At 49.9% G+C, this 23,456-nt stretch overlaps 1 protein-coding gene across 2 annotated transcripts in view; it reads right to left on the bottom strand.

The window, feature by feature from the left end:
• Positions 1-23,456, bottom strand: part of AHNAK (AHNAK nucleoprotein) — a 138,583-nt gene that overhangs the window by 50,863 nt on the left and 64,264 nt on the right. For both annotated transcript variants that reach the window (XM_069645218.1, XM_069645217.1), the window contains exons 2-4: positions 12,132-12,219; positions 9,792-9,948; positions 6,204-6,403 (exon numbers count right to left, since the gene is read on the bottom strand). In XM_069645218.1, coding sequence (XP_069501319.1) covers positions 6,204-6,403; positions 9,792-9,948 — 357 coding nt within the window. In that variant the 5' untranslated portion in view covers positions 12,132-12,219. The remainder of the gene's footprint in view (positions 1-6,203; positions 6,404-9,791; positions 9,949-12,131; positions 12,220-23,456) is intronic.

The raw sequence follows: 23,456 nt of genomic DNA, 5'->3' as shown, positions 1-23,456 counted from the left end.
GACATTCTATAACCTCCTAATGGAATTGTAGATCTTCCTTCTTCACACATCTGGCTTCTTAATGTACTTCGCGAATGGTGGCTCAGGAATGCTGGACTCATTCTGGTTGCAGTCACGATCTGGCATTCAATGTTCCTTAACAAATACAAGGTCTTTTGAAGTTGGGCCCACACTTTTTTTTTTTATCGCGTGACTAACAGCACAATGAGACTGGAGAAAGAAATGTGCTCCTGCAAGCCTTTACGCGATTTCCCAGAATTGGAAGGAACAGGTTGGATGATATCACTTTATTCAAATCTACTGGCTCTATTTCCCTACGTTAGGCATGTGTAGCTAACTCGCTGAAAGGTGGCCATCATCTGTTGGTGAAGGTATTGCAAGCTTTGCCCCCCCCTCATAAGCCAAGTATACCGGAGCACACATCTATAATTGGTTGACACGGTTTGTTTTATTATTTGTAATGCGCACCTAACCCAGAAGTAGCAGGGCGTAGGAGCAACAAGAGGATTGTATAGCTTAGGTTACATGTGGTACTGTGGAGTCCAGCTGTGGTTACAGTGCTAGACACAACAGCAGAATTGAGAACAAGTACAATAGGTCATATTTACATGCAGAATATAATATACATAATTTACAAATTCATAGCTAAAAGGTCAGTAGGTACCAATACATTAGATATCATGTTCCTTAATCCAATGAATAAGGTTCGATCTGAATTGTAAGTAAGGCAGATCTTCCCTTAGGGATGGCGGTAGAGAGTTCCAATGTTGTGCTGCTTTGACAGAGAAGCTACTTCCCCCAGTGGTAGTGCGTTTGAACCTGGGCACCAGTAGGAGGTTGGAGTTCGCCTTTCTGGAGGGGTGGCAGGATACTTGTCTGGTGAATCTTGTTATGAGGTATTGAGGTGCAGAATGGTGGAGACATTTGTGAGTCAGAGAGACGGATTTGAGGAGGATCTCATCTTTCATGGAAAGCCAATTGATGGATCTTCTAGTATCAGAAATATGGGCTTTCTTCGGGAGACTTAAGACTGCTCTTAATGCATTGTTTTGCAAGATTTGAATCTTGTCTGTGTTGCATTTATTGCTACCTATGTATAGAGCGTTGCAATAGTCCAACTTGGACAAGGTCAAGGCTCTTGCTAAGGTGATGCAGTTGTTAGAGGAAAGGAAGGGTTTGGCTGCTCTGATGAGTTTGCAAGTATAGGAGGTAGCGGAAGCCATAGCGTTTACCTGTTTTTTTAATGTTAGTGTGGAATCTAGATAAAAGCCCGGGGTTTTGACCTCCTTAGCCACGGCAATAATGTTGTCAATTTCAAACGAAGAGTAGTTCTGGCCAAGTTTGTTGAGATTAGCTGTAGTGCCCAAGATGAGGAGTTCCGTTTTGTCATCATTCAGGCATAGACCATGTAAGGCCATCCATGCCTGGATGATGAGGTATACTCGATTTACAAAGGCCAAATCCTTGTCATAATCCCCCGTTAGCAGGATGAGGATCTGAGTATCATCTGCATAATTCGTGTAGGTGATACCCAGACCATCGAGATCATCGAAAAGGGGCTTTGTAAAGATATTGTACAGAGTGGGAGAGACCCAAGAGCCCTGTGGCACACCACAGGCAATAGGCCTTGGGTCAGCAGCTGCTAATGGGGAGAAGACTCGCATTGCTCTGTTATTGAGAAAGGACTGAATCCAGTCGAGAGCCTCTTGGGAAAAGTGGGCTGCCGATTCTAGGTGATTGCAAAGGATCTCATGGTCAACCAGATCAAATGCAGCTGAAAGATCAAGGAGCAGCAGTAATGCTGTCTTACCCCTCGTCTCTCAGCTTATCTTTTTTGGCCTTAAGGTCTACAAGAGCGGTCTCAGTACCATGTTGGGGTCTGAAACCTGATTGTCGGGCTCCTAAGAGGTGGTTGTGTTCGAGATAGTGTTGGATTTGTAGGCATGCTATTTTATCGAGGATTTTAAGTAGGAAAGGGGCGGTAATTAGTGGGGATGGATGGGTCTAGATTTTGTTTTTTGAAGAGAGGGAGGACCCAAGATTGTTTTAAGTTATTGGGTATGGTGCCTGAAGTGAAGGATACATTTATGAGTTTAGTGATAAAAGAGGAGAGTTTATGAGTTGCGCTGGGCATAAGTCATCATGGCAATTCGAGGGTTTGAGCGTAAGGATGACTTTTTCAACCTCTTTGGTGGATACTTTGCAAAAGTTAAAGTGGGGAATGGCTGCATAGGGTAGTGTTAGGCTAGATTGTGGCGCTGTCACGTTAGGATTGCTAGGTTTAGAGGAGGTAAGAAGAGTATTTTTGTTATTAATCTTAGTTTGCAGGGTTGTGATTTTGTTAGCCCAGAGCATTTTGTATGCCGGAGCACCAGTTTTTGTCCTTGAGGCAGGAATCTGGAGTTTGGATAGGGGATTCTACCTCTTAGTATAGCGAAAAGCTCTTTGGTATTGATATTAGCTTGGGAGATTCGGAGGTTGTAGGAGGTTTGTTTAGTGAGGATAATTTCTTTTTTGTAGAGGGATGCTTGTTTATTCAAGTTACTCTTATTGTTCTCTGAGGGGTCTAGTCCCCATATGTTTTCATATCGGGGTTTCTCTTGTCTAATTGCTTTTAAGTGAGGAGAGAACCAAGTATTCACATGTTTGCGAGGTTTGCTGTTTCGCATTTTCAATGGAGCTATAACATCAAGGGAGGAAAGCATCACTTTGTTATACGTTTCTACCATATTAAAGGCATCTGTGTGGTCTGGGATAGAGTTAAGGGTGGGTAATATCAAGGGAATGAGGTTTTCGGGAGTAATGTTTCTTTTGTTCCTAGTAGGGACAGCTGGGGCTATACTGTCGGTATGCATAGGAGGTGGGGCCTCTAATGTGAACATAATCAGATGGTGGTCCAACCAGGGCTGAGGTATTATGGACGTGACCGTAATTGAGCAGTTGTGCTCGGCGATCCAGTCAAGGGTTCTACCTTTAGTGTGGGTAGGACCTGAGATCTTTTGGGTAAAGCCTAGTTCCTCTAAGGAGTTGTTGATTTGAGTGGCATTGGTGTCTAGAGGGTCACTGAAGCCAAGGTTGAAGTCTCCTAGTATGATACTCTGAGAGGAGTGCCTGACCTTGAATTTATTTGCATGGGTGAGGGGAAAAATAGGGGGCAGAGGGGACTCCTTCCTTGTAAAACTTATTAGTCCCCAATTTTCCAAACTCTTCGGTTTTGACCGTGCGATGCTGATGCAAATATGTCTTCCAACGAGTCAAGCTCTAACCCTTGGTTTAAGACCAGTCTCTGGTTAGGTGGGATCTGCTCCCCTTGCCTCCTCCCCTGGTTACTTGAAGACCCCTTGCTGCCAAATTGCCCACCCTCCCCTCTCCCCCATTGTTTAGCTCCCGACATCCTTGTATTGATCCCTTGCTAACTGCTTCCCTCGCTGTGTCCCCCCCCCCCCCGATGACATGTAAAGCACTCCATTTCTTCCCGAAGCTAGGTCTGCACTCAATGAATACCCTAATAATAGGAAATCAGTGAGGGCTTTATTTGTATAATCTAGCATTTGCATCCAGACAAAAGGCACTCGACCAATCAGGTGGCTGCAACAGCTTCAGTCCCAGCACTCCTCCAGCTCCCGTCCGCCGCCCCAGGTATGGAAAAGGAACTTAGTTCCTTTTCTCTATGGCGGCGGGCATCTTTTCCCCCCCCCTCTGGAGATTGACGTCGCGCAATAGGCGCAGCCAATCTCCAGAAAAAAATAAACCATCTACACCCTGGAAAAACCCTGGGGTGCGAATGGCATTCACCTCTGCATCGGCAGGCGTACATGGCTGGCAACGGCCTGCAGCCCTCGCGGAGGCCCTCACTTTGCTTGGGTTGGCGAGCCATTCATTACCAGTCATGGCCGCCTGCCGACAGGGGGCTGAAAGCCATATGTATGGCCTATTTCACAGTTAAAGATTTAAAAACTGTGTGGTCTGGACTGCTGGGGGAAAAGTTGAATTTCGTCATGTTTTGGAGCCGCATAACTCCTAAGGAAGCAAAGCAGAGGCAGTGCTGTCACCTACTTTGTGTCGGAGCAGATTTTGAGCACAGCGTGTGGACAACCACATGCCAGAACGATGTTGAACAGCATTTGTTGCCTCTAGAAAGTACTTGCCATGTACAATCCAACTGCACTCTCAAATGTACACTAGGAAAACGTAGGGCCAAGGCACATGCACGGTGCGACCTCAACCATGTGTTAAATACTGGTTAACAAGCATCACATTGTATCATTCCTGCAAGTCTGGAAGATCAGAGATGCATTATTGAGGGACTTGAATTTAAATCCTCAGGATGTGGGACTGCCCCTAGTTCAGAAGAGAAGGGGTAACCTTGACAACAGTAAAAATTGATTTGTACATAATGTTAGGTCAATAGGCTTTTATACTGCACCAAAATCACCCTGTAGTCGTTTCAGAGCAACTAGGCTTTACGTGAAGTCGCATACTGTACCCCACCCGCAGATCTTAGTGTACTGGAGGAAAGAAAATGAGTGGGGGAATGTAAAAGGATGGGAAAGGGGGAAATAGATGCTACAAACATAGGGATAAGAATGTTTTGTGCTAGCATGGGTGCAGGTCAGTCCTATATTTCTGTAAAAGATCTTCAAAGCCAGTCAGATAGCACAGCGAGTAGAGCGAGCTCGCTTTGACATCTGTGTAGAGCCTTCTGACACAGGTTTGAATCCCGGCAGGGCCAAACTGAGCCTTTCATCCTTCCGAGGTCGATAAATGAGCACCACACACCATGGGTGATAAGCAGCGCCCAGATGCCTGAGGGTTCGTAGCGCTATACAAATGCAAAAAATAAATAGACTATTCATCTTACGAATATGGCATGGGCATAGCCACGGGGACCAGAGAGAGTAATACTCCTACCTCACTCTAGTCCTAGACTTTCAGTGCTCAAAATAATCAGGGTTGCTTGAAAAGCAGTGCCTTATATGTACAATGGTGCTTACCTGTAACAATATTTTTGCAGCTTTGGAGCCGGTATGCTGCGTTTTGACTCAGTGCTTTGGGCGCAGGTCCCTTTAAGCCGCACCCTGTTGGCGCAGTCAGGAGGGCACAGAGACCTGCGCGTAAAGGTATGTATATTTTACTGAAATATATTGCCACCCAAAGCGCAGGAACATGCATTGCTTTTGTTGACAGTGTATTTACAAAACACTAGCCGCATAGTACATGAAGAAAAAGGCTGATCCAAGCGGCTAGTGTTTTCTTAAATATACTGTCAACCAAACCACTGCATTTTCCTGTGCTTTGGTTGACAATATATTTAAGAAAAACATTAATATCTCAGTGCGCAGTGCCCTGCTGCCAACAAGGCGCACCTAAAAGGGACCTGCACAAAAAGCGCTGCGCCGGAATGTCCAGCATCGCTTGAGAGCGGATTAGGGCATTTTGACTTGGCTATTCGCCATGGGACGTTTTGGTGCACTTCTTCTTTTGGCGCGGATTGTTCGCCGCAGCCAGCTGGGCGAAGGAACGCACTGCATGCCTTAATCTACTGTCATAATATACATTTTGTTCATTTCATTGCGCTGAAATTTACCAGCGCCAAAAGGAGAAGTGCGCCAAACACGCGTCGTCAATCCCACGGCGTAATTATCGCGCCGAAAGAGGACGTACCTCTTCAGAATTGTCTTAGTCAACTTTCTTTGCACAATCGTGCCATCTAGTGGTTAGTTCAGTACATTGCGTCTTGTGCTACTGGATCAAGGTGTATTTGATGGGCACTATCATGACACACACCAGACACCGATAGGTTGACATAATTCACCGGAGGTGGCCTTCGGAAGATCACCTTTAGGACTCTGGAGTTGGGCAGCTAAGAAATTCCTAAGAATTACTCCGTTTCGGTTTTCCAAACGACCGTAACCATTTCTTTAAACTCTGGGCTTTGGAGATATGGGGGACAACTTTCCTTCAAGGATATTGGCATATTTCAGGGGAAATATCTAAATAGAATAAACCGGTCTTATTTTCTTGAGTAGACCAATATAAAGAAAAGTAACTTATGTAACTTAATCAAGAAAATGACCTGGTCCTAAAACCACAGACCACTGACCCGGTGCTCACTGGGCACTTGCAATCAAACATTATGGAAGTTTTGGTGCTGACTAGGGGAAGAACTCCCCAACCCCACCCGACCCCCGCACAGAACTCACCAGCACAACGTCTGGACTCCCCGGGCTGAGGGCCTCGTGCGACCACGACATTCCTGAGGCCATTCCGGGCAGTGGTGAGCGGTCGCCCTTCCTCTGCAGCTTCAGACCCACGGTGTGGTGGCCCATGTTCTTCAGCAGCATCTGCACCTCCTCGGTGGACATCTGGTCAAAGTAGACGGTGGCGCCCACAATCTGATCACCTGGGGGACGAGAAAGGTTACAGAGCTGAGTGCAAGCACAGGATGGGGAGAGGGTAAAAGCAACATGTGCAAGATGACACTGGGACACAGGTCTCCCCCCAATCAAATGCCGGGAAGATGGGGGAGGGCACCGAGCAGGGCGGCAACAAGACAGAGCAGGCTCTGGCAAAAACGGTCTTGCCGGAACGCCGCTCCATGTAGCCACGAGGTCCTGCAGTACAGCTGCTTGAAACACCACCTCAATCCCTTGGCATGATGAGCTGGGCCCATGTCCAACACCTTCCTCCACGGCAAGGAATCGCGCCACGCCAATGAACAGTACCCTCACGCCCGGAGCGTGGGCAGGAGGCCATGGCTTCTTCCAGATCTGCACCTTACGACACACCATATCTTACTTATCGTTTACCCACAGGACCATCGCTGGGTCATCATTACTGCGAACAAGGCTCCACCTTAGACTACCAGACTACATCATGAAAAAACGAACAGGATTCCAAAATGCAGCGGCCAAGCTACTCCTTGGGATGAAAAGGCGCGGAACACATCACCCCCAGAACTACATACACCTTCTCTGGCTCCCTGTCAAGAAAAGAATACATTGCACTGCCCATTGCGCTTACCATGGAAAGGGCCCATCTTCCTTCACATAGAAGTTGCAGCACTACACGCCATCCCGACCGGCCTCTTCTGTCCAGGAACCTACACTAGTCCAAGTTCTTAAATTCAAGAGGAAAGGAAAAGGAGGTGCCTCATTCTCCTTACTGGCCACCAAAGGCCGGAACCGGAACGCCCCCTACCGATGGAACTCCTCTTGGAAGGGAACCACCCGACATTCAGGAAACGCCTCAAGACATGGCTCTTCAGCGAACCAACTTAACACAGCAAGAAATGATCAAATCACTGTTCCACGCCTCGTACATGGACACCTATGCCATACATAAGCCATGCGTAACACACTACAGTGCAGACAAATGTACCTGCCTCCTGGGGAACCACAATCCCACCTTCCAGCCACACAATTTAAGGTGAATAGGCGCAATAACCGAAGAATCAAAATCCTAATTAGGTTTTGGTTCCTACGCACCGAGGCACATGTCAACCAATCAAGGGTCTCTCATCAGGGTACCAATCAAGGGTCTCTCATCAGGGTACTAATCTAATTTCCTAAGAAAATCCGGGTGCCGGACCACAAGTGCTCAAACCAATACCCAAGGAAGTCTTTGAACCTTGACCCCATCCCTCCTCCCACTTCACTCCTCCCTAAAACGTAGCCACTTTAGACCTCACTCACTCCCTTCTCATCAAACGAACCCATAAGTTTGAGAGTACTAAACAGATTCCTACCGTGTCTTCCTTCTATAAACACCCCCAATGCACCGAATGCTGCTTTCAAAACCATAGGGCGGCCAATATGGCTAACCCACCTCAGCGCATCCCTCGCGCCCAGAACACAGAGTTTCCGTATCAGTAATACGGGTAACTGGCGCTACAGGCTTCGGCATGTACCTCTCCTTATATCCCACTAAAACTACCAAACTGCTTTTGTTTTTAATTTTCAACACTGAGCCACGCACAGGGAGGGCACCAATACTGGTAGAAGGATTCGGCATAAGGCCACTTGCCATACCTACAGGCTACAGGGATGGGACACGATTGGGAGACACAAATGATCCCAAGTTCAAGCACACACCGACTTCATGAGCATGGCAGTACACACTTTGGGGATTGGGAAGGACAACATGCTGAAGCACTAATTGGGGTGATGGAAAATCCAACATCCAAGCACATTTTGGGGATAAGGGAGAAGAACCCGCGCCCAAGCAGACATTGGGGGCATGCCAAGGGATTCCCTACTAAACACTGGGGATATGGAATGGACTTGCATCTAAGTGAAAACTGGGGCTTAGGGCGATTACATCGAATCTATTTGGTCGTAGGAGATTTGGTCGAAAGTTGATTTTGCTGTATGTATAAGCAGGGGGAGACCCCCCCTGTGGCCTCCCTGTAACTCGTACAATAATTATTTCCCTAAACCTACCCCACCCAAAATATATGCAGCATAATTTGTCAAGAAAATCTGCTACGAATTCTCCTGCGACCAAATAGGCTGCGCAGCAATCTGCCATTCCCAAAACCGGTTCACACAAACACACACGGCTCAAAACTCTGCTCTTCTACACCTCTTTCCCTCCCCAGCTAACCACCCCACTGCCGCTGCGACCATTGGCCTGTTCCTCGTGAATCTGCTGGATGCCAGGCCCTTCCTCCCTGTCAATACCAGCACCTCCTTGCCCCCCACTGCACTGCCCTACTGGCCCCTTCTTGGCGGCTCCACATACCACCCTTGAATCACCTTTACTAGCACTTAGCCTGAGGTGCCCCCCCTTGGCACTTCCCTCCCGGGCCCTCCTCCAGCTCTTGTCCACTCCTCTTCTCCCCCTCCCTTCCCCTTGCACTTTTCTTCAATGCACTTGCACGGCCGAATGCCACAAGTCTTAGTAGGACCATGACTGGATATTATTATTTTTGCCATTTCTAATGTTCCACTGTTCCCTTGCCATGTAGCCTTGTGGCGCTTTGAAACACAATTCTGTTGTATAAAGCGCCTTACAAATGCTCAATAAAATAAGAATAAAAAAGCTCAACTGACTCATCTCCTCCTATAACCCAACTGCCATCATAGGACATATCCACTCTGAATACTTCTTTTAGTATTTTTTTTTTAAATAGATGTGCAGTGGTTTCAGTTTTGTTTTCTTGTAATTTTAACATGTTTTGTTTTGCCAGAGATTTGACTGGCCTGGGAAAAGCCTTGCTTTTCTCTGGTGTTCGATGACAGCTTCCTGTAGTGATGTCACAGTCTGACTCCCGCCCCGCCCACAGGTCCTGGAGTGAGGTCACAGGGCGATGTTACAGAGTGATAGGACATTGCGGACACAGCACCTTGTGAGAAGCCCAGGATATCCTACAGAAAACAGTTAACAGTACTTTACACTTCAAATTCTCTCCATCCACCTGGGTTATATGGGATCTTATCGACCACAATCACAGAGTGGTACATTTCATTGCAGACAAAACACTGGAAACACCAATTTTGTATTCCTTTATTGGTGGGATACCCCTCCGCAACCCCCCTGATTTTCCACCCTTTTAACGCCACCACAACCCCATCCGACCCATTTTAAACATTTAATGTCTTTAGTGTTTTTTCAGTGTAATTGTCCACGGTGAAATGTACCACTTTTTAATATTTCAGATGAATTGTCTTGGTACCGCCACCTGTACCTACTGCACAGATCTGGATAAACTGTGCACAGCGGCAAGGGGCGGGAGACAGATGTGCGCAAGGACACCCCCCCCCCAAGCACGCCAGAGAGCCAGGACTCACCTTCCCTGACCACCCCGGTCTGAGCCGCAGGAGAGTCATGCACCAGCTGCTTGACGAAGACGCCCTCGTCATTCTCATCCAGGGTAATTCCCAGGGAGCCGCTGCCCTGCCAGTGTGGGAGCAGGACCTCCCTCGTCTCTTCTTCCTCCTTCTCCATCTAAAGATCGGAGCAGGCAGTTAGTATGGGAACAGTGCAGGAGGAGAACGGACTGATATGGCATGCAGCGGGTGCAGGCAGGGGCAGCGAAGCCCACATTGCAGGGTATCGAACACAGCCGTAGTGTTGCGCTCTACAGTTAGAAATACACCGAGACTGGAGAACATGCAGGGAAGCTGATAAAACAACAAAACACCCCCAAGCTTCTACAAGGAAGAGGGGGGCCTGCAACACAGACCTAACCTACGAGTCCTGCAGCAGATCAAGGGGTGTGGCATGGAGTCCCCCAGGGTTCTGCAGCATGGGAGGAGAACGGATTACACATCCTGACCCAGCTTGTCTAATCTTCAACCCTTTAGTGGTTTTACAAAGCAGTACCCAGATTACTTTAATGGTCTCGTTTCATTTTCATTTCTGTTCAAGGGGACGGGGAGTAACGCCATACCTGGTGCAAAAAACTAAAAGGAAGCAAGGCCCTGCAAAGGAGTCGTGGGGCTGAGCACTGGCAGTACCGGCGCGCGCCTGGGAATCTGCGGTACACAGCCATACTGCTCCAACCTGATGGGAATTCTACATCCTCTTGCATTGGCCTACAGACCCAGCAGGGGTTCCTTGCTCTGGACCAGCTGTAGCTGAGGCAGGAGGTACCCTACTGCCCTGGCCAAGGAGCACAAATGAGAGGCTGGCAGCGGGAGCACAGGTGAGAAATGTGGTTCTGCCATGGCCACGGGCATTGACTGCATGAGACACGGTAGGACCCCGCCACCCCGCTCACCTTCAGATATGTCCACTGCTGGGTGCGCAGGGGGCCATGTTTGCGCAGTTCAGCGCTAGAATGAAAGCGATCCTCCCGGGCCTTTAAGCGAAGCAAAGCTGAACTCTTTGGGTCATGAAAGCAGAAGGCTGATCCAACCTCGATCTGTTGAGTAGGGCAACAGGCAGTGTTCTGCCATTATGAGTTCAGGGTTTGTAGAATTGTCTTAAGATATAAGATGCCTCGTGTGCTAGGCACAGGCAGCATCAACATTTGTTTTACAGTGGCAAAGTTGGCATATTGTTGAGACAAGCCTTGTGATTTTTCCTTTAGGCACAAGCAGCATGAAGGAGGAGCAGAACTACCCCTTTGTGTTGACAGAACTCATGATCTGCTTTAGTCTAAGGCAAAACAAAAGGGGTGATGGCTGGATGGTTTTTAATTAATCTGAACCTCTGGCATTGCTGCGGGGAACTCTCCAGACCACTGTTCTTCGCCTGCCAAGCCATTACAAAAGGGGAAAGACCATATGCAAATCAGGCTTGCTCCCGTGCACAGGGGACTCGGCCTAGTAGTTCGGACTGGGCTGCTACCGTTGGTGGCAGTACTTGACTAATTTGCATATGGCTGGACACCTTTTGCAATGGCATAGACGGGCTAAGAAAACGGTGGTATGGAAGGTTTGCCAGAGCAATGCCAGTGGTTCAGATTGATTCAAAACCTTCCACCAATCACTTTTGTGGTTACAGCTTGGGCCTGAACCAGCTTGACAGCTGGCACATGGTGCTGGGAAAGGCCACATCACTTGTCTTTGAGCACCGCTAACATGAACACGTTTTGCAACATGCTCATGAGCACAGTTTTTTGACGTGGCACGTGTTGCCTTATAGAATCGATTACACATTCTATGGCCTTTTACACAATGTTTCTGAAACGTGTGCTGCAAAATACAGACCCTAACCTGCCCATGGGTGGTGCACGGTGCTAATGTGTGCGTGAAAAAAGGTACTAACGCCTAACAGACCTGTTCTTGGACTCCTGTGCTCCACTCTGACAATACTGCTACACCATGGAAGAGCAAGTACCTCTGGGGAAATTGAGGCATGTTAACGTTTTACCTGAATTGTCCCGAGCAAGCATGAACCAACTACGGAGACTCCGCCTGGCCAAACAATGGCTTTTCCTCTCCGAGGGATTTTGACGAGTGTAAGCTTACTAAAAACTCCAATTGGGACATGCGTAAGCTAGCAGCACGCCTTCTTACCGGCAGGTGGCGCCAATGTCTAGGGTCACGTTTCTCTTACTTGTTTTTCTCCAAGGAATGAATTGGCTCATCCCCGTTTTTGTGCCAGATTCCAGGCCACTCCCTCTCAGCCTGCGAGCCAGGGAGGAGAGGGGCACCGCGAAGGGGTGGGCGAGCAATACTCACAGTTAGAGGCTGGTTGCGGACGGGTTCCCTTCCAGAAGGCTTTCTTTTACTTGCTGCTTTCCAGTACTGCTTGCATCAGGCGTCCAGGCTGGTGAAAAACAGAATGCCGACATTAATCCCGAGATCTCAAACATCTACACATTCGCTGATTTTAAAGGTTGCAAGACCCTAAATTAAAAAGTTCCAGTCCCTATTAGCATCTAGATTAGAGCCTACCTACAACATTCAGAATAACAACAAGAAACTGGCAAGGGCATTATTTGGACACATGCTGGAGTCCAGCGCCTAATATTATTGTACCCCGTGCTATTTTGCCCCTCGCTGGTGTTTCCTCTTCTGAATCCCCTCTGGGAGGTTTCTCTTCCCCATGTTGAGGTTTGGACCTTAAACATGCCATGCATTTTTTCTACTCATTAAAGGTTTGGCTCCTTAGACAGCGCGCCACCTTTTTAGTCTCCCACCATAACAGACACCAGAGGCCTGATTCATGAAAGTGTTTTATAATGGTGCAATCCCATAGGAAAATGTTCCATGAATCAGTGTGCAGTCCACCCGAACCAGCACAAGCCTGGCAAGCATGAAGAGATTGCTCCCAACCACACAACCCCATGCTGGGAGCAATGGCACCAGCCTGCAGACCAACACGCAAGACCACAATACCCCCCCAAAAGACCTCAACCAGATACACAACACTCCTGCCCACCCCCCATGGTACACCTAGGCCCCTTCCCCACAGCACCCTGAGTCAGTTTGCTTACAAGCTGCACGAATGAACCACAAGAGCAATGCAATCGCGCACTGCTCCAAACAACCAACCAACCAACCAACCAACTCCCACACGCGAAAGTGGCGCTATATAGAACCCGGCGACCCAGGATAACAAGGCATAGAGCCCGTCATGCCCATATGCACTGTACCAGGGCAGGAGACAGGCCTCCTCCAGCCCCAGAAACAGTGAAGGGTCGCTGCTGGGTGCCTCGGCCAGTTTGCTGATGCCACAGGTGGTTTCTTGTCAAAAACTAAGAGGTGATGGCTGGAAGGTGTAGAATGAATCTTAACCTCTGCTCTGGGTATGGCCAGACGTGGGTCCCGGGTCTGCCCTGCCTAGAGATCCAAGGTACTCCTCACTGATGACGCCCAATAAGGCTGAAACATCTCCAGGGATGCTTGTGGTCTCGTGCAGAAGGGATGGGACCTAGCAGTTCGGACTTGAATGCCCCTTTTGGGGTAGGACTAAGCCTGATTTGCATATGGTTTTTCCCCTTCACTAATGGCTTGGCAGGCTGAAAAACGATGGTCAGAGGGTTGCCCAGAGCTGTGCCCGGGGTTATGATTAATTCAAAACCTTCCAGCCCTCACCTGTTTTGCTACAGGTGGATTCTTGGCTTTAGAGAAGAAACCAAATCGCTCCAAAAGGCAGGCGGCATCTGCCAGCCCGTGCCTGGTTTGTCCTCAAATCGCTGCCGTGGGCCTCTGCCGGAGGGTGGGCATGCAATGGGCCTAGACTGTTACCTTGCAAACCTGCATGTGTAGAGAGGGCCCAGGTTGTGTGTTCAACTTTTAATATTAGAATTGTGTGGGCAAAAGACGTTTTGTGGTCAGGCTGCCAGTGCCACTGGCCTCCAATGCATGCACAGGGGGTTCTGCCATCAGCAAGGTGCACCCCTGCCAGCCTGTGGATGCCCAAGGTGCCCTAGCCATCAGGGCCTGAACGAGGTTTGGGAGAGGGGTCACCGTCGGGCTGGGTAGCCTGCTCAATCTGTGCGTGCCCAGCGAGGGGGCTCTACCATCAGGGCCATTTACCGCCACCATCCCCTCACATTCAGGGTCTGAATCTTTGCAAGCATGCAGAGAAACCATCTTCACCGCCCAGAAGAGCACTCGTCCCTGTTTGGTTCACCCACACACCAAGGCACTTAAACTGCAAAGGAATTCAAATCATTGCGGGCACAGGGACAAAAACCAGGTGACGAATTCAATTGTGAAGCAGAGATTCTCTTCAAAATGGCAGGACACAATTTGTACGCTGGCTGATGCGCGCAGGGGTCGCCTGTGCCGCTCAGATGGTGGCTCTGCCATTTAAGACTCTCTGTACAGACCCCTTGTGCCATGCTAGACAATCCTCTGGCAGAGTTCAAACCACCATCCTTTGATGCAAGTCTATGTGCAGGGGCACACAAGGAAGCACGGGCCAGTTCTCCACTGCAGGGGTCTGCAACCAGTTGCCCCTCAGATGATTTGGACTATTTATTTATTTGTATTTATTGGGCATTCATAATGCGCCTATACAGCAAATGGTGTTTCAAGGTGCAACAAGACAGAAGAGGGTGGAAGGTCGGGGGCAGGGATGAAGAGCAAAAACCGGTCCTGCTAGGCCTTGTGTCATTCGGATGGTGCAAGTGCAGTAACAAGAAGTGCAGGGGAGTGGGGAGGAGGGGGGGGGTGCCGGTCAGAGCGGAATGCGCTAATGCTAAGGAGGGAAAGGAAGTGCAGGTCGGAATGGAGGTCAAGGGGGGGGAGGGCCCCTGAGCTAGGGGAGTGCTATCGGGAGGCCAGGTGGAGAAGTGCCTGGGGAATGCAGAAAGTGCAGGGGAATGCGGTCCACATGCTAAGTGCGAGGACATGGCTGAATGGGCTCAATAGGAGTGTAGGCCCAGCAGGCTAGTGCAGGGTGAGGAAGCCCGGTAGGACAGGTGCAAGTTGGGGGGGGTAGGGGGCTAAGGGAGTCCGAGGTGCTAGGGAAGACTGGGCGAGGAGGGCATCGTACCCTGTATGAATCAGAAGGAACCAGGTAGCCAGTCAAAATGCAGCAGAGGGGACATGCAGGGGAGGGTGGAGAGGGAAGGAAGAAGAGAAAGGGAGGGTCATGAGTACCTTCTGGAACTTAAGGAGATCCGGCTCAGAGAGGTCCGAGAGGCAGGGAGGCAATTCCAGAGGGAGGCTCCTGCTGAGGAGTGGGATCTACCCCCAACACTCTGCTTGGAAAAGAGCCTGATATGCAGAGAGTTGGAACTAGTAGACTGGAGGGCTCTAGCAGGGAGGTATTTAGGGAGAGAGTTGGATGTAGCGGGGTCCCAGACCCCAGAAGGCCTGGTGGATGATGCAAAGGGTCTTGAACTTGATCCTTATAGCAACCAGAAGCCAGTGGAGAGATTTTAGGGCTGGAGAGATGCGGTTTCTGGGCTTGAGGCCAAGGTTAAGTCTTGCAGTCCTATTCTGGATTAGTTGAAGGGGGGGTTTAGGCAGATTGAGGAAGCGGCTGTTGCAGTAGTCCAACCTGGAGAGGACCAGAGCGCTGGAGACATTGAGTTTCTGGGGGAAGGTGAGGAAAGAGAGAACGCCTCTGGGGAGGTGCAGCTGAAAGTGGGCCTTCTTGGCAAGGTCTGTGATGTGAGGAGAGAGGGAAGTTGAAGATGACAGCAAGGTTTTTGCCTCACAAGAGGGTAAGGGGAGGGGACCCATGGAGAGCGGCCAGAGTGTAGGAGGGAGCTGGGGTCCCAATGAGAAGGATCTCAGTTTTACTGGCCTGAAGACAGATTGTTAGCAGCACACCATGCCCGAATGGCAGTCAGACAGTAAGGAAAGAGGAAATACGACTCCACTCCCATGATCCCTCACCTGTGCCTAGATGGCTAGAGCGGAGTGGAGTTATAGACCATAACATCTGGGGATCCAAAGGTTGTAGACCGCTGCTCTCACGCAAGACCATCTGGGGAGCTGCACAATGCAGTTATAGCATCATCCACCACCACCAGGTCTGTGCAGAGCGACTTGCCGCAGATGGAGCGCCATCTTCCACCAATGCAAGGCCTGACTGTGCAACTGGCGCACAATTGTCGATCACAAGGCCTCAGGCAGATCTTCCTGGTGAAGCCCAAACAAGATCCTCTGCCACAAGGTTTCGTGCAAAGACACAGTGTGCAACCAAAGCACCAACCTCTGTCACAATGGCTCATGCAGTGCCAGAGGGTGCAGGTAAAATGCTATCCTCTGTAACACTGTCATGGATAGCGGCGCAGTGCAGCACCACCCCCTGCATTACGCAAAACCACAGCACCAAACCCTTCAGCACAGGCATCCCGCAAAGCCTGTGCGTGGGTCTCCCGGGGACACGCAGCGAGAAATGGTGCTGTGTGCTCCCTGAACAGTCACACAAGACTGTCTGGCACTTTATTCATTATTTTTGACAGCAGGTATTTCATACCCAAGTGCTGAACATGACCTGTAGCTTAGAGTATGTAGCCATTTAATGACCAGACCTGAGTCTTCACATCATGGAAAATAGACCACAGGGTCCTTAATTATACCAGCAGTTCTTCAGTGATAAGCAGGTAAATGTGATGTTATTATGTAGAAATGAAATTGCTCCCCTATCGCTGGTGCCCTGCCCGAGGCCAGATTGTCAAACCTTTGCACCTGTGCAAAAAGTGGAGCAAAAAAATGTAGGATCAATTTTGCCGTTTAGATAATATGGAATGGAGCAAAGAGCTTTAGCTTCAAATCGTTAAGAATTATTTTTTCACCAGGGCAAAATTAAAGCAGGCTCCTCGATTTACTACGTTTGCTGCATAACATGAAAAGAAATGTAATAAACACATACATGCCAACACTCCCGATTTAGGCGGGAGACTCCCGATTTGTCAGTGAAAGATAATACTATTTTTCACGTTATCCCGCCTAAACTAATTCTAGCCCCAATGCATTCCTATGGGGAAATTAACATCTCCCAATTTTTCTGACAAAATCTCCCTTCCAGGTACGCTGAAATGTTGGCATGTATGTAAACACCTTTAGTTTTAGGTTACGTAGGCATACATGGCAACCCTCCCGATTTAGGTGGGAGACTCCCGATTTTTCAATTAAAAATAATGCTATTTTTAACTTTCTCCCACCTAAAATCATTATAACCCAAATGCATTCCTATGGGAAAACTGATTTCTGTTGTGAAATCTCCCCCCTCAGGGGCTCCACAATATTGGCATGTCTACGTAGCAAACAGTACAAAGGAAAAAAATTAGATTCCCGGTTGCCCTAGTGCAAAGGTTTTTAGATCATATGGATTGTTACAAAACCGGTTTGCTCCATTTTGTAATATCAAAGCATTTACTGATTTTTTTTCCCCACTGGTGCAAAGGTTAGATCCTCTTTCCCCACTATTCGTCCAGTGAGCTTGTGGCCCAACGTGCGACAGTCTTTAATTAACCTTCACCGCGGCTTCAAGCAGTAGTGTCACACAGACATGGCCCCATAGAAAAGATTTGTACAACAGAGTGGCACCCGAGTTGCAACGTGCGCAATAAGTTTCCCAAAATGGCAGACGTGGGTTCGTTCACATGCGTTCCAGGGCATTCTGCAAAGGAAACCGACATCCCTGGGGTAGCCCCGCCCTCTGCTTGGCGCTCCTGCGGGCTGGGTCTCGATACCAGGCAGAAAAGAAACAGTACAACTGCGGCCAAGAATGTTTCCCTCCCTCGGCCACACCCAGAAATGCGAAAAATGAGCTCCCGAAGCACCAGGGCTTCTTATTAGGGAAAAACAAACAAACACGCCCATTCATCCTGCCAAGGGCCGCCGTTCCCTTGGTCCCGCAGAGTGGGAACTGAGAGACCAAATAAAGCAACGAACTCCTGACTCGAAAAAAAAAGCCCTTCTGACGTGAAATAAAGCGGGAAAGAGAAGCCATTCTGAAGTGAAATAAAGCGGGAAAGAGCACGTCGAGCAGGGCGAACTTCGTCAAGGCCCTGCCTAGAAACGACCCTCTGAGCCCCTCACAGGCACCTCACACCCGTGGTTGAAGTGGAGGGGAGTAGTGCTCCTCCACTCATTTTAAAAAGAAACCGTTCTGGAATGGGTTCGTTTTAAAATAAATGCATACATGCCAACATTCTGTGACCAAAAATCTGTAGGAATCTTAAAGTTTCAAAAATAGTCCGGCGAGGAGGTTATGATAGGAATAGGGCGCGTCAGCAGCCCATTGTCATTGAATGAGCCCGCCGCCGCGGGGGCATTCAATGACAATGAGGCGCTTGCCACGCCTTCTGCCATCACGCCAGCTCGGGGGAGCCCATGAAAGACTCACCGGAGTTGACGTGGTGGGGGGCTAATGGCGCCTTTTGTGAAAGGCACTCGCGGTGGAGGGGCGCCCTTAGCCCACCGCCGTGGGCGCCTTTTACATCAAAGGCCTGCATGCTGCACCTTCTCCCGCTACGCCAGCTCGGGGAAGTCCTTGAAAGACTCCCCCGAGCTGGCGTGGTGGGGGGCTAATGGCGCCTTTGGCCAAAAGGCACCCGCGGTGGAGGGGCGCTTTTAGCCCACCGCCATGGGTGCCTTTGACATTAAAAGCCTGCATGCTGCGCCTTCTCCCGCTACGCCAGCTCGGGGAAGTCCTTGAAAGACTCCCCCGAGTTGGCGTGGTGGGGGGCTAATGGCGCCTTTTGCCAAAGGCACCCACGGCGGAGGGGCGCTTTTAGCCCACCCCCGTGGATGCCTTTGACATTAACAGCCTGCATGCCGTGCCTTCTCCCGCTACGCCAGCTTGGGGAAGTCCTTGAAAGACTCCCCCGAGTTGGCGTGGTGGGGGACTAATGGCGCCTTTTGCCAAAGGCACCTGCGGCGGAGGGGCGCTTTTAGCCCACCGCCGTGGGTACCTTTGACATTACAGCCTGCATGCCACGCCTTCTCCCGCTACGCCAGCTCGGGGAAGTCCTTGAAAGACTGCCCCAAGCTGGCGTGGTGGGGGACTAATGGTGCCTTTTGCCAAAGGCACCCGCGGCGGAGGGGCGCTTTAGCCCACCACCGTGGGTGCCTTTGACATTAAAAGCCTGCATGCCGGGCATTCTCCCGGTACGCCAGCTCGGGGGAGCCCTTGAAAGACTCCCCCGAGCTGGCGTGGGCAAAAAAAAAAAAAATGTAAAAAAAAAAAATTTTTTTTTTTTTTTTTTACAAAAAAAATCGGTATTTGGTGTCAAAAAATCGGTAGGCGGTAGGACTGCTTAAAAAGCGGTATCCTACCGCCTAAATCGGTAGGGTTGGCAAGTATGCAAATGCGTTGGAAGAAGTTGAAACGTGCACTTCCCTGCACTGCACTGAACGTTCCCTTAAACAACAGGCGTGCTTGCTTGGGGGTTTCGATTGCACACTGGAGGTGGCAGGCCAGCACGGAACATAGTTCCACAACTTCTTTTCGTACACTTAAAACCACTGCACCTCACAGTGAAGGACCGGGACCCCAGCAAAGTGTGGTCTCAGGGTCCGCTGAGATTGCCGTCAGCGAGGGAGGAGTGGAGGGGGCTTAGGAGAGGCCTCCCATTACCCCGGGCTCAACGGTTCATGTTAGGCCCCATAAAGAAAATTAATTCTCGTTTTTTTGCCAATGGAAAAAAGAAAAACGGATGGGATGGTCAATACCCCGGTTAACAGTACGCCAGGAAGAGGACTGCTCATTTGTGGGGCACCTAGAGCAACAGCGGTATGCAGGACATCGTCAGAGAGGATGGAGGGCCCTAGTGCAGAAAGGGGAGTGGCTAGGCCCTCACCAGCAGCCAAGAAATAAAGGGTGCACAGGTCAGTCATTGGGTGGGAAGAGGTTGTTTGTGGGGCAGAGCCATGATGAAGAGGGAACAGAGCACTCTTTTGGGGGAGGAGGGAGGACAGGGCATAGCCATTTTGTGGAGAATGAGTAGTGTGCAGAGCCAGCGGGGAGGGCATGGTGCTCAAGGCAGACTTTGGGGAGGATAAAGGATGTGTGGAGCCATAGCGGAAGATGGGTGACGTGTTAGGATGTTTTTTGGGGGGGGGGGGAGATGAGCAGTGACCGGTGCAGTCATTGATGGGAATACAGAGTGCACAGAACCACAAACCAAGAGGAGAAGAAAAAGGCCATGGCGTAGGATTAGGAGAAGGTCAATCCATCATTGGGGAGGATGAGGCACCACCACGGTGGATAATAGATGCACAAGCGCTTCGTCGGGGAGGAGCAGGGAAAACAGGCCATGGTGCGGGATCAGGAGTGTTCAGAGAAGATTAGGAGCGTGCAAGATCATAAAAGACACAAGAGCTGCACAATGCCATGGTGGAAGATGTGTCTGGTGCTTGGCTGTGGTGGTGTTTGAGTGTAAGGACCTCAATATGAGCTAGGCACTGTGGAGAAGACACCACTTGTTTTATTGTTACCACATGATCACATCTAATTGCATCCATGGACAAACATGGACCGGCAACACTTGCTGGTGCCCTGGGCGGTCAATGAAAAGGTGCACGACTGCCTCCGGTAACCCTGCATAAGGCAGACTATGGGAAGCTTGCCTCGGGTAACACCCTGGAGAACAAGACGTGGTGACGAGTGACTGCTTTCAGCAACTGGTTTGCAGCTAGTGGATGCAACTGCCTCCGCTACCTCTGCAGAGCAGACCGCAGGAGTTGGAGAGGGACTTCCTGCTATAACCTAGCATGGGGGACGGGGGGTGGCAAGAGGGGCAGACTCTGAGCCTTGGTAATGATCTCTGAGAGTAGAGTCACATTGGAAGTCAATAATATCAAGAGCAAAAGCAGAGCCAATGGGTGAGGACAGATAACTCGGAAGAGGTCACGACAGGCAGGGCGAAGGCCAAATACAAACCATGCAAGAATATAGGGTTCATTACCCGTTCCACATGCTATACCGGGGAGGGGGTGTGGGGGTAATGGCACTGCTGCCCAAGTTAAAGGCCTGAGCAAAGTGAGGGCGATTAACGAGGAATCCAGGACCTTACTCCCCAGTATAGCCCGTGGAACGGGTAGTTAACGCTATTAGCAACCCAGGGTGTTCAATACAAAAAAAGTATTTTCATTCAAAGAACGGGACACGCGTGCGTCCCATTCCATGAATGAAAATACTTTGACAAGATGGCCACCATGGATGTGGAAGCCGGGGCTCCATGCGGAGCCCCGCTTCCATTTCCATGGCAGCCGGCAAAGCGAGATGGAGGGAAGCTGCAGCGATGGCAGGTGCTGCCACAATCAGGTAAGTGGGGCTGGAGAGAGGGGTTGGGATTTGTTAAAAAAACAAAGGACAGGAAGGGCGGGGAGAAGATGGCGATGTGGGGTTTAGTGGCCCTCTGCAGATCACAAAAGAGCGTTGTGGGGATTCAGACGTACAAAAGTGTCTTGCGCTGCCCGATGGTGGGGTGGAGGCACTAGACAGCCAATGCAGGTAAGTGGTGGTTTCAAGGGAAACAGGATGGCGAGAGGTGTGGTGCAGTCGGGGTAGGGGAACAGGCAGTAGGGTGGCAGTTGGAATTGAGGGCAAGTGTCCTTCAGTGGGTGGCCTCCCACCATGTCACTCTTTGGACCTAGACCTAGAGCTTGCTGTGGACAGGAGAGCTGTCCCCCTCAGGTTATTGGAGCTTTGGAAAGCACTGCTATCCCCCCCCATGTCGGACAACAGAGTGATCCTTTGGGTTTGACTTTGTTCGGCCAATAGAGCTAGTTTACAGGAGTCACCAATCTTGGACAGCAGAATGATCATTCAGGTCACAGAGGCTTCAGGCAGCAGAACCATCCCTCGAATTAAGCCAGTGTTGGGATCTCCTTAATGATATACTGGCCTGGGACAGCAGTGCTAACTCAGAGGGATTAGAGGCTATAGAAGATATCCTTCAGAATACCGAGGGCCCACACCACCGACCTATCTCTGAGGCCACCCCGACTTTGGACAGCAGAGCTAGAAGCCCAGCCCCACTAGGTTAGGACATGAGATGTATCCATTTGGTTGCACTAGTCTTCCCAGCAGGACAGCCCTTCTATAGCAGAGCTGTGTCTTTGGTGGCACCACCCTTGGACAGCAGAACTATTTGTACAACCCAGGCCGGCCTTTACCCAGTGTGTGCTTGGCACATGGCTGGATTCGGCTGGTTTCCCTCTGTCCGTCTCCTCCCCTCGCCAGCAGGTCTGGGTGTGGCCGCTTTCATAGGAGATAAAGTAGCACATCACCCAGAGAGAATAATACGCCGAGCTGGCGCAGGCCCCGGGCAGGCCTGCGTGTTTATTCACAAAGCCAGGCAGGAAAGCGGCTTCCGTGGGACTCTGCAAGAACAAAGCCGCAGCATATCTGTGGCGCAGAGACAATATTGACAAGGCAGCGCGCCTGCCCAACTCTTAGCAACACAGGCACAAAAGGGAACAGCGCGAAACAGTCTGCACAACCACTCCCGCAGCCGCCACCTGGGCATGCAGCGAGGCCTGCGGCTGCAGGGCCTGCTCCACGGACTAGCGCCATACCCTGCTGCGGCGACAGTGGGCGCACTCCGCTGCTAGGCCTACGCCCGCGCCTCGCAGTGAAACCTACAGGTCAGTGCTGCAGCCAGGGTAGGCCCAAGCCGGGCCCAACGCAGACGTCCTGCAAACGAAAGGACCCACATCTATGTAGGCCGAAGTTTTAACTTTGATAGTTTATTAAGCTTTATCTTCATCATCAGGGTCGGACTGGGGCATAAAATTGTCCAGGGCAAGAAAGAAAAAGTGGCTCACAGTTGAAAACAGAATTTAATTCCTTTTGTGACTATTTGAGTAGACCCAAGGGGGAGATTGTTGGTCAAATGTGTTGCAAATACAATACTGCATTTTAAAGGATATGTGTTCAGAAACACTCTTCAAAACTACTAGCTGCATACTGAAAGTAATTGAAGTGGCCCACTTTGGCCCAAAAAGTAAAAACGTGCCCATTTTGAACCGGCCCACGCTAGTGTGCTGGGCATGCAATTCGGGGATTGCCCCCATAGGCCAGTCCGAGACTGTGTCATACGCAGTAACGTCGTCAGGAATCAAATTTAAGGGGGGCACAGAGGGGACGAAAGACAAAAGTAGGGGGCCACCTATGAAAGGGAATGTGTGACATCACAAGCACTCCTGCAGAGAAGCTTTTGTGCACACCAACTACCAAACCCCACTGCACCTCCCCTCCCATCCCATCAAAAAGTAGGCAAAAAACCATTAAGTCACTTATGACCAGTTTTGTGCGCTACATTCTGATTGGAGGGGCTGGTCTTGAGGGCAGAGGCAACTTAACAGTTTAGTTTAGTTTATTTATTTGTAGAGTGCTCCAAGCCCCGAGGCATCTGGGTGCTTAGCTTATGGGTTGCATACTTACATTTTACAGAGTTACATATATGCGATTCAGTTTGGAGAGATATTGGCAATTTGCTTACATACAGATTTTATTTTTACAGATACAGAAGAAAGTTTGGGTGTTGACAAGTTAATGCGTAAGCTCTTCATTGTTGATTGCGGCCCAGAGTGTGTGCCGTGCTGGCGAACACAGTACTGCAGACAGTGCAGAGTGAGTAGCCC

The sequence above is a fragment of the Ambystoma mexicanum genome, chromosome 2p (assembly GCF_040938575.1).
Source record: "Ambystoma mexicanum isolate Mex_15411 chromosome 2p, UKY_AmexF1_1, whole genome shotgun sequence".
Taxonomy (NCBI): domain Eukaryota; kingdom Metazoa; phylum Chordata; class Amphibia; order Caudata; family Ambystomatidae; genus Ambystoma; species Ambystoma mexicanum.
The sequence above is the reverse complement of the archived record's forward strand: the minus strand, read 5'-3'. Positions and strand labels throughout refer to the sequence as shown.